At 47.9% G+C, this 9,994-nt stretch overlaps 1 protein-coding gene across 2 annotated transcripts; it reads right to left on the bottom strand.

Moving 5' to 3' along the window:
* Positions 1–2,879: 2,879 nt before the first annotated feature.
* On the bottom strand, positions 2,880–6,798 carry BSX (brain specific homeobox). Of its 2 annotated transcripts, XM_016132226.2 has the most exons (3): positions 6,372–6,798; positions 4,230–4,426; positions 2,880–3,189 (listed from the first exon to the last, which is right to left on the bottom strand). In XM_016132226.2, exons 1-3 carry the CDS (start codon positions 6,631–6,633, stop codon positions 2,950–2,952), a joined length of 699 nt encoding a protein of 232 aa, XP_015987712.1. In that variant the 5' UTR covers positions 6,634–6,798; the 3' UTR covers positions 2,880–2,949. The 2 variants fall into 2 exon arrangements, 1 of the variants encoding a protein (XP_015987712.1); XR_001595269.1 differs by lacking the exons at positions 4,230–4,426; positions 6,372–6,798 and adding an exon at positions 3,354–3,428 and having other exon boundaries at positions 3,109–3,189.
* Positions 6,799–9,994: the final 3,196 nt, after the last annotated feature.

Raw genomic sequence — 9,994 nt, forward strand, 5'->3', positions numbered from 1 at the left:
TAGCCATTCCCTAGACTTCAAGAGTTATCCTGCCTCCAACCAGGTAGAACTGTGCCTATACAAACAAAGCTTCCTAATTACCTGTCTTTTCAATGGGTCATAAAATATACTTAATCTGCTCCTCTTAGACCCAAAATAAGCCCTGGCATCTTCTTGTGAAGACAGGAGAAGAAATAAATATCCCCATGCTTTGGGGTTTGTTAACCATCTAAAGTATTTTTTTTTTAATCTCCCTAGTTCTCACCAATGTAAGAATAAGTAAAAAATAAAACTTGAATTTTTGCATAAAATTTAAAAAAAAGAAAAAGAAAAAAATCTTCCCAAATCCCCTTTAGTAGCTGTTCTTCCTAGAATTAGAAGAATTAGATTCCCGCCCCCCCCTTGTGTAATAGTATCTACTTTCACTTTCAGATTACCAGGAACATTCTTATTCACAAATCACTTTGTTTCCTATAACCAAGTCTTTTGTCCTATTGTAAAGCATTTGTCAAAAACTCCTGCCTTGAAATTACTCTCATTATCTGAAGAAGAAGAGAGATATCTGAGCCTAAATTTGCTTTTGCTTTTAATAAGACATCTATGCTAAGTAAATGAGAGAGGTATTCTTATAAAGTGATAGAGGCAAAATGCTAATTAATGCATTGTTACTAGAAGGAAAAAAAAGTATGCCGGGCAGAGAAATAAACAAGGAGTCAGAATAGATTTTTGTTGTTGTGCTTTGGCTGTTAACTAGTCCTGATTTCATGGGTACATCTTAAAATCTGGCCAAGCCTTGATTTCCTTAACTATGAAAGAGAAAAATAATTTTTGTCTGTTACTCACAAGATTGTTGATTGATAAAGAGCACTTTGGAAAATCCAAATAGCTATTACGATGCTTATGTTTTTAAAGCAATAGCTTTGCCTCCTGAATAATACAGATTGGATAAAGGTCTCACTCTGACACTTTGCTTAAGTTAATGTTTCCCTGAACAAGCCTGCTGTAAAAAGAAAGAAAGAAAGAAAGAAAGAAAGAAAGAAAGAAAGAAAGAAAGAAAGAAAGCAAGCAAGCAAGCAAGCAAGAAAGCCAGCCAGCCAGCCTACCCCTACCTACATCTATGGAATCATAGAATTTATATCTAGAAGGATCTTTAGAATTCATTCTCTTAGAGAAATGAGGAACCAAAAAAGATTAATCGTAACTCAAGCTCATACCGCTGTTGGCTACATACAGGCGTACCTCGTTTTATTGCTCTTCACAGGTGTTGCGGGGTTTTTTTGTTTGTTGTTTGTTTGTTTGTTTTACAAACTGAAGGCAAGACCCTCCACCAGTAAAAAGCTTACCGCTAGCTTTATTGCAATACTCGCTCTATTACAGCGGTCTGAAATCTAACCGCAATATCTCCCAGGTGCGCCTGTAATTATTATCATAAAAGCAAAGAGTCATGACTCCACCTAGCAACTCTCTTTTCCAGCCTTCCCCGGGCTCACTTACCTAAATATACAGCAGAGCTAAACATCGCCTCTGGCCTGGCTGCTATCTTTGATAAGTATACTGGGTATATTTTGTCAACACCTAATTTGTTAGTATAATTTTAGACTTATCAAGAGAGCTCTGCCTCTTGTTTCATAGTCAAAATATTTGGAGTGACCTTTTCCACATATGTGGAACTCAAGACTATTAAACTATTAAAAACGGGAAAATTAGGGTGGGAGAGACGGAGTACGTTAACAAAAGGTCAAGAGTTAGCCTTGCTCATTCTCTCCCAGAACAGGAAACTGCCTGGGGCGAAGAGGAGGGGGCGTACGCAGAGGCACACGGTAACAAAAGGTTTCCAGAAACTCGCGTTCATTCCCAGTTATGCCCGCTAGCCTTTATTATCTAAAGAGGCTGTAAACCCAGGAGAGTAGGAGACTTCCCAGGGGAAAGAGAGGAAACACACATAGCCCATCAGATTTCCTGCCTAACCTCAGTAGTCCCCAAACAGGTGCACGCCCGGAAAGGGACGCCTCTTCCCCTTTAGCCTTAGTCTAAGCTAAAACTCCACATTCCTTTAAAATACAATAAGAATGAGTATTTCCACACACAACCTGGGGACACACTCACTTTTAAAATGTCAGGCCGTGGGACGTGGAAGAGTTGCGGGACAGGCGCGCAACAGGGTCGGGGAGCAGAAACTGCTGAGATTTTCTGCCCATGTTTTTCGCGGAGCGCAGGCATCGCTCAGAGTGGGGCGCGGGATCTGGAATGGGGGTGAGGAGGAGAGTAAAGAGCTGCAGTGCTTGGAACCACGAGCTCAGGAAGGATGCCAGGGAGCAGAACCGCCAGCTCTTGAGGGGAACAGTGACGGGAGAGGGCCGAAGCGCAGCTCTGAGAGGAACGGAGTCGCTTTAGTATTTGAGTTAGAGAGGGGAGTAGGGGGACCCTAGTGAGAGGTGAGTGGCGAGCAGCGCGCGAGGCCCTCCAGGCATGGACGTGTTAAGAATCAGGTCGTGGCTCTGCCTGGGTTCCTGCCGAGCAGAGGGCCCAGACACCCGGCGCCTTACCTGCAGCCAATCTGGCTCCCCAAGGAAGGGCAAAGGGTCGGAGCGGAGAGGCTGCGGACCTGCACAAAAGAGCTGGGGATAGGTGGCTGAAAGGTGAGGGCCCAGGGGGTCGGCGATCCCGGCAGAGAAAACGTCCCGCACCGAATCAGAGAGCTGAAAGCCCAAGTTCCAGTTTGCGTCGCTCTCGGCGCGGGGAAGAGCTGCCCCAGCGTACATGCACCCCAGCGGCGAGTCGCGAGCTAGAGGAGTAGGAGGACGAGAGGTCGAGCGGCGACCACGCCAATTCAAGTCGGGTTGGAGGGCAAACAGGTGTGTATTGTTTGTCTTCCAGGAGCCGAACTCCGAGGACCGCCCGAGTCTTCAGGTACGGGAGGTACCGGCGCCCGCCCCGCGGTCTCTTCCCTACCTCCCCCCGCGTGGCTGCTCAGAGCACTTGCGGCCCTGAGCCGAGCTCCCCCTCGTCCCCAATGTCCAACTCATCCTCCGGCTCGGTCAGTACGAAGGGGCCAGCGGGTAGACTGAGCCGAGCCTCGGCGGGTGCGGCCTCTGGGCCTCGGGGGCTGCCCTCGGGGCTCTCGGGTCCATCGGACGCTTTGGGCTCGTCTTGACTTTTCCTCAGCTGCTTTTTATGCTTCATCCGCCGGTTCTGGAACCATGTTTTCACCTGATTTGGGGGAGGAAAAAAAAACCATGTCATTCCTTCAGACCGATAGTTACTGAGCTAATATCCGAGGGATTGGGGATTGCTGGAGTTTGGGGAAATGGACCGCAATCTATTGACAAATTCCTCAAGAGCTGTGACAGTCTCACCATTAAGTTAGATCATACCTGAACTGGTCACAAGGTATCATCTTAGGATGAATGAAAATCAAATATACGAAGTCTCCCAGAAAATAGTTGTCCCAAAATAACAGTGAGAATCAAAATGGTGTGGTTAGTAAATACCAATTCTGTTATTAATTAGAATTACTCATAGTACGTTCTGCATAGAAGTCTCCTTTAAGTTCGAACTACTTTCTTCCAATTATGACATCTAAACCCCTGGTCCGGCAAGACTCCTGGCCAGGAAGGTGAAAGTCGAACTTGCTGATTCCACTCAGAGGAAAAATCACTGTGGCCCGGCAGGGCTAATGGTTTCACAACAAGGTGAGTCTGCAAGTACATAAAAGATGAGAGGGAGTGGAGGAGTTTTGAGATTTCAGGTGAATAGCATCTGGAGGAAGATAAAGGGATCTTGCATTCAGGATAGGGTAATAGGGAAAAGCTTAAATTATAATGGGGTGAAGTGGTATAGTTATGAAGACTTGCAGCTGTGAGAAATTAAAATAAAACTTGTGTGGGCTTCTCTCAGGAGACGAAACCCAGTCATATCTCTTATTCTATGTCTGACACGGGTTACTGCCCTGAGCGAAGAGGAGAGGGAAAGACGCGGAAATGACACTTCTCAAACAAGGAGTGAGCATCAGAATCACCCAAGGAGTTTCTCCTCCATGTCCAGAGCCAGCTGGAGAGATTTTACTTCGTTAAGACCAACATGAAGTTGGAAGTGTCGGTATTTGGGCTAAGGATCTTTAGAGATGCCTAGAATCTAGGAGCACGGGATCATTCCCACGCAGGAACTCCGATATGGGTCGAGAAGGGGTTAGGAGCTGAGGAGAGAGGAGCTTTTAGCAGAGATCAGAGCCTCCTTCTGGTGAGGCCCACCTGCGTCTCGGACAGGCTGAGGGCTGTGGCCAGCTCCACCCGCTCTGGCGTGGACAGGTAGCGCTGGATCTCGAATCTCTTCTCCAGGCCAGACAGCTGTGAGTCGGAGAACACCGTGCGAGCTTTGCGGCGGCGGCAGTGCTTCCCCGGCAGCTCCGCGTGCGGCGGGTGCGGAAACAGCGCCGGGACTGGCACCCCTGCGGACGGAAGAGCAGCCCAGTGAGCAGGGCCGCATCACGCTCAAGAAACCCCTGCTCGATTCCCCGCCTCTGATCTCCGTGCCTCCCTCCGCTTCTTGCCGCCACTAGTCCTCTCTTCGCCCCAAAGCTTCTCGAGTCCTCCCAAAAATTGGAGGGGCGGGGGGCGGGGGGGGGGGGGAATCACAGAATAGCGCTTGGAGATCTTTATCAGGAAGGTTATCTAGAAATACAAACAATAAGCAGTAGGTAAAACAGAAAAGAAAATTATAAAATAGATCCAGAGGCCTTAAAAGATGTTTAGACTCTTAGAGAGACTTTCGTAGCATCTGCCAGCACCCAGATCTTTGTTACACCTCCACACGTCGAATGGTCCAGGAGCTCTCTCCCTGACCTGCATCCTTCCAGACCCCTGACGATTGTCAGTGTGGTTCTGGGGATCGTAGAAGCATAGACTTGATCATGCCTCCCAGCCTCAATTTAAAAAACATCTGTGACTTTCCCCGTGACTTTCCCGAGCCGCCCCCATTTTCCCGCCTGCAGCCTAAGGGAAATCATCAAAACTCATCCAGAGAGGGGCAATTCCCGTCTCCAACGTTTCCTTATTAGATTCGGGGACACGCTGAGGACCGCACTCTCTGGCTCTCTGATCTGCTCTTCACTCTTCTTATTCTTTCCTTCTGACCACAAGCAGAAGGATCGAAGCACTTTTCCCCGTGGGTCGAAGAGATTTTTTTTTTTTTTTGTCTTTCCTGACCCTTGCAGGCTTTATTGTATGGGAGAGGTACCGCCAGGCAAACTGCCACAGACATCAATATCAGCAAATGCCAGGGAAAACAAAAAGAGAGCAAGCAGTCCAGGTATCTGGGCTTTGGCCACAGCTACTTGGGGAAAATATGCGTGCGGAAGCCAAGGCCAAGATTCGGACTTCGTGTAGGTAGGCTTTATAATTGCTCTTCCAACTCAGTGTCCCAGCATCTGGGTTTTCCCACTTCATAAACACTGTTTTTGTTGTAGATTCCAGCGCCCACATTTCACAAACTGTCTCATGTCTTTCCACAGCCCCCACGGGGACCATGGCAGTTTTTCCAGCGGTGCTCTGCACCTGGACTCATCGACTTATTCTATTCTGGCTGGAATGAAAATGCCTTACAGAAACAGGCAGAAAAAATATGTGACTTTCCCACATCTGCCTGTCCTAACTAGACTTTGCTAGTCCCCACTCCTTACTATGCTTTTCACCAAATCAAATCTAATACTTTTGCTGCCGGGTTCCAGCACAGCCACCAACTGGGGCAGAGAGGGCAGCTAAGCCCAAGATTGTGAGTCAAATGCAAGACTATGGGAGTAAAGAGGGTTAAACAGGAGCGGACCCTCTGTCTTCCCCCTCCCCTTACCATTTTCCCCTTATTTGGACCAGTCTAGAATATCCCAAACCCTCCTTCACATCTAAGTCCCCACAGTATGGGTGGCCAATGCTCAGCGCTGGGAGAAGAGAGTCGGCCCCGCTGGAGTCTTTTGAGCTTCTGACCTACAAAGCTGAATTCTGTTTTATGGGGTGGAGTGGTCAGGGGTTTCCCTCAGAGCAGGGAGAAGAAGAGAACTGGGACTGAGAGCTGGACCAATGTGTCCAGGAAGACCATGAGAAAGGAGACTGAGCACTGACCACCAAGAATATCGTCAAAATCTCCGGCCACTTCACTAGGCACGTTTTCTCCATCGTAAAGAGTGTAGAATGACCACAAGAGATCTCCATAGGTTGGTATGCCTTGAGGGAGCTCTGTTTGTTTTCGGCCATACCCAAACCTCCCACTGTTACTTAGAGAAGGAGGCGGCCAAACCAGGCTGAGCTAGCTTTGGTCTTTCCTAGGCTCCATCACAGGCTTAAGGTCTGCGCTGGATGATCTACTCTTTCGGTCCCCATACCGTGAAGTCCTTTACTTACCCGAGGTGGTGAGGAAATAAGGGTGGTGGTGGTCTCCCTTATGCAGAGGGTGATGGGGGTGAGGAGCCAGGAGGGTGGGTGTGGGCATGAGGGGATAGCCATAGTCTAGCAGAGGCACCCGGGAGGCCAAAGAGCTGGCGAAATGGTCGGGGGCCACCTCTCTTAGCGGCTTGGGCTTGTGCAGCAGGATGTCCTCGATGAAGAAGGACGTGGGCCTCTGAGAAGACGATGGGTGTAGAGGAGAGGTGAAGTTGAGATTCATCTTGAGCCGAGCTCCTGCCACAGGGCAAAGGCCCGGGACGAAGCGTAGGTAGCAGGCAGCGTCTCAGCGAGCCTGGTCGAGAGCTAAACACCACCCTGCGAGGCTCGGATCCCCGCGGCTCTCTCCCCGGCCTGGGCTACCCCGGGCGCTGGAGAGGCGAGAAGATAAGCTTCTGGGTAGGTTTAGGTCTAAGTGTAGGAAAATTGGCAGCTTGGAAAGGGGAGCCGAAAGAGCCAATGGCAAGGCTGCCAGCGGCTGAGGGGAGGGTGCAGTGGGCTCGGGGCGGGGCAGGGAGCTGTCCTCGGTGCTGAACACGACAGGACAAACCAGGGGAAGTGAAGTGGATCGGGTTCTTGCTCTTACCAGGTTCCTTCACTTTAATTTCTACCCTGCCACTGCAGGATCTGCTTTGCTCCCAGTCATTTTTAAAGAAAGCTTAAAAAAAAAACTCTCTGGAGAGCAGAGGCATTAAAGGGCCCCAAGCAATAGGGATGAGGCACTTATTTTGGCATTTGGGCCTAGGTTTTCAAATTTTAGAGAAATTATAGCAAAAGAAAAAAGGAAGAAGTGAGGAGAGAGTCCATATCTGCCAAAGCCACTTTAGTTGATGGATAAGAGTGACTATATTGTTGAGGTAAATAAATAAAATAATGTTTATTATAACATTCTTCACCTCAGTTATAGAGGGTGGTGTGAGGGAAGTTGTAACTGCATTAGTTAAGTAATATGGTCTATGTAAATACGTCCAGAGCTACCTCTAAATGCCAGCCTCCACCTCCTCTCAAATTTCCATCACCTCTTCCTCATTCCACTCACACAACTTACTTTTCTGCTATATTCCCCCTTTCAAACCTAGTCCCTCCTGCAAAGTAATAATAATGATAATGATATAATAATAATAATAATAATAATAATAATAATAATAATAGTACTAGGTTTTTGTCTCCCATTCTCTGTCCCAGTCTTTCTTTTTCATTTTCCTCCCTTCTGATCTTTTTCTTTCCTGCTTGTCTTTTTCTAATCTGTCACATTTATTTCCCTTGAGTCAATTTGCTAAAATTAAGGTGATCATCTACAGAACAGCAGGGGTAATTTCGGCTCGCATCTCCAAAAATTGGTCTAATTATTGATGTTAAACTCAGGGAAATTAAAAAAAGCCACTTCTCTTCCATCTCCCCATTTTTAAGCTCTAATTTGTTGAAATCTAGTCATCATCACAATTCCAATCACTACCGCTAATAGTAAAAGTGTTTTAATAGAAACTGAGTCCTTACAACCCATGCTATTAGATAATTAGAGGAGGTGTTAGAATGCCAAGTGCTAATCCTTGGGTGCAAGGGTAGAATTTTAATCCGATCTAGCAGGTAGAACAAATTAATTACCAGAATCAATTAGGCCCCAAACTACAGTGCTGCAGGAAGTGGAAACACCATATTCCATACGGATGACCTGGTAAAAATGGTAAACAGATAAAGAGAGTGAGTGGAAGGAGGAAAATAGGGGGAAATAACTTTAAAATAAGATCTTGGCAAGTAGGTATCTAAACGAAGTAAGAATGCTTTGTACTGGTGTCTGAAATGTGATTTTTGTTTTATGTTTATAATGGTGAGAACTAAAAACTGAGAGCAGACAGCCACGGAGAGAGAACACAGTAGATTTCCAGGAGTTATTCCTTAGTCCTTAGCCCTGACCAAGGCCAGTAACATTCTGCAAGGCTACAGAGAGACAGAGGAGACTCATGAAGAGGCCTTGGGGATGACAGTTCACTGTACAGACATCTATACCCTCCCCCACCCATCCCTAGTGAGAGCTTATGGTATGCTGCGAGTGTAAACCAAGTCATCCTGTCTCCTCAAATCCTAAAGGCTAAACAGCTATGGAGGGCGTCGTGGATTTACAGCCAGACGTCGGCCTCAATAAAGAGCCTTTCTGTGCCTGCGTGCATCCTGCTCTTCATCCCTACACAGACGGAGAGCACATTTGCACTCAGCCGTGGGAATGAGATTTCAGCTTCACTCTGGGGCAGAGACTAACTTCTGCCTTAGAAATTGCAATTATTAAATGTCTCTTTGAGAGCAGGGGGAGTAAAAGCTGTCTTTGGGTGACAATTACCTTTGAGCTAAGGCATTGCAAACCCTTTCTCGGAATTTAGCCTTGCGCATCTCTCCGAGTGTTCGCGGGATCCCAGGAAGGAGGGGAAATGGGGGACTGCCTGCTAGGCTCTTACCCTCTTGCTGATATCATAGACCCTGGACTCAATTCCCTGGTCTCCCACAAATTTCTGTCTATTTCCCTCGGCCCTGCTTCCTGGCCAAGATGCCGGGAAGAGGGGAGAGGCGGGGGCGGAGGAGGGCGGGGTGTCCAACCTCTCACACTCCCCTTCTGAGTTCAGGTCACTCCAGGACTCGCCTTTCCGAGAGCCCAGCCCTGCCATAGGCGTCTTGAAGGCGGTTCATCCAGGAATGCAGCTATCCAGGCGTTGTCTCTGCGCCAGTAGGAACCTAAGAAGTGAGAGGTAGAGGAAAGTTGATAGCTATGGAAAGGGACAGAACCTCGAGGACCGCAGAAGTTTTCTTTCCCCTTCCTCTTTCCACTTCAGCACTGCTGGGAAACAAAGCTCCGTGGCTGAGAGAGTAGACGGCCACTAGCACCAGAGCAGACCCCTGAGCGCGAGGAGGCAGAAATAGGGTATCAGAAATGGAGGCGGAGACCGGGATTCCTAGGTTACCACCATCGCCCCTCTTTTCCATGAGGGAGAACGTCTTCTCCCAGAGAGCTCAGAAAATCACAGCTGGGACTTTGGGGCCTGAGCCGTGCACGCGAATGGGCGGGCTGTGCAGGAGCGTTTTGTCCTGGAAAATTTCCTATGGGTCCTGGCCCCACATTCCTCTTAGAGTTATGGCTCAGACCCTTGGATAAATCACGAGGTCAAGAAAGCTAAGAAGTTTCTCTACAGTGGTGCGGCTACTAAGCAGAACTGTGGGGGAAGAGCTAGGGTTAACAGAATCCAGCTCCTACCTTCCCATCAGCGCTCAGACCCTGGGCCCATCCTACTTCCGCAGTGGGTGAAGGAGGACCCCAAGGTATCCAGGCCCCTCTTGAAATTCAGTTCTGGTTTATCCAATAGTAGGATGAAGAGGCATTCCAGAGGCCCGCCCCCCTCAGGGCCAGCCCTGTAAGTGGTAAATGTTATATTTTTAGATAGCTTGTGAACAATTTGCCCCCTAAAAGGAGAAATATTCCATTGCCTGGATTATCTCTAAGGTCTAGACTAGTGTTGTCTAATAAAAATATAATGGAAGCCACATAGGTAATTTAAAATTTTCTACTAGTCCCATTTAAAAAGTAAGAAAAACAGGTG

This window comes from Rousettus aegyptiacus, unplaced genomic scaffold (genome assembly GCF_014176215.1).
Source record: "Rousettus aegyptiacus isolate mRouAeg1 unplaced genomic scaffold, mRouAeg1.p scaffold_m13_p_5, whole genome shotgun sequence".
Lineage (NCBI taxonomy): Eukaryota > Metazoa > Chordata > Mammalia > Chiroptera > Pteropodidae > Rousettus > Rousettus aegyptiacus.

Excerpts from the sequence above, each read along its gene's own strand:
- BSX (XM_016132226.2), bottom strand. The coding sequence starts at position 6,633 with ATGAATCTCAACTTCACCTCTCCTCTACACCCATCGTCTTCTCAGAGG. Across the intron at positions 4,427-6,371 it reads TTATTTCCTCACCACCTCGG|GGGTGCCAGTCCCGGCGCTG; the intron begins GTAAGTAAAGGA and ends TTCCGTCCGCAG. Across the intron at positions 3,190-4,229 it reads TCAGCCTGTCCGAGACGCAG|GTGAAAACATGGTTCCAGAA; the intron begins GTGGGCCTCACC and ends CCCCCAAATCAG.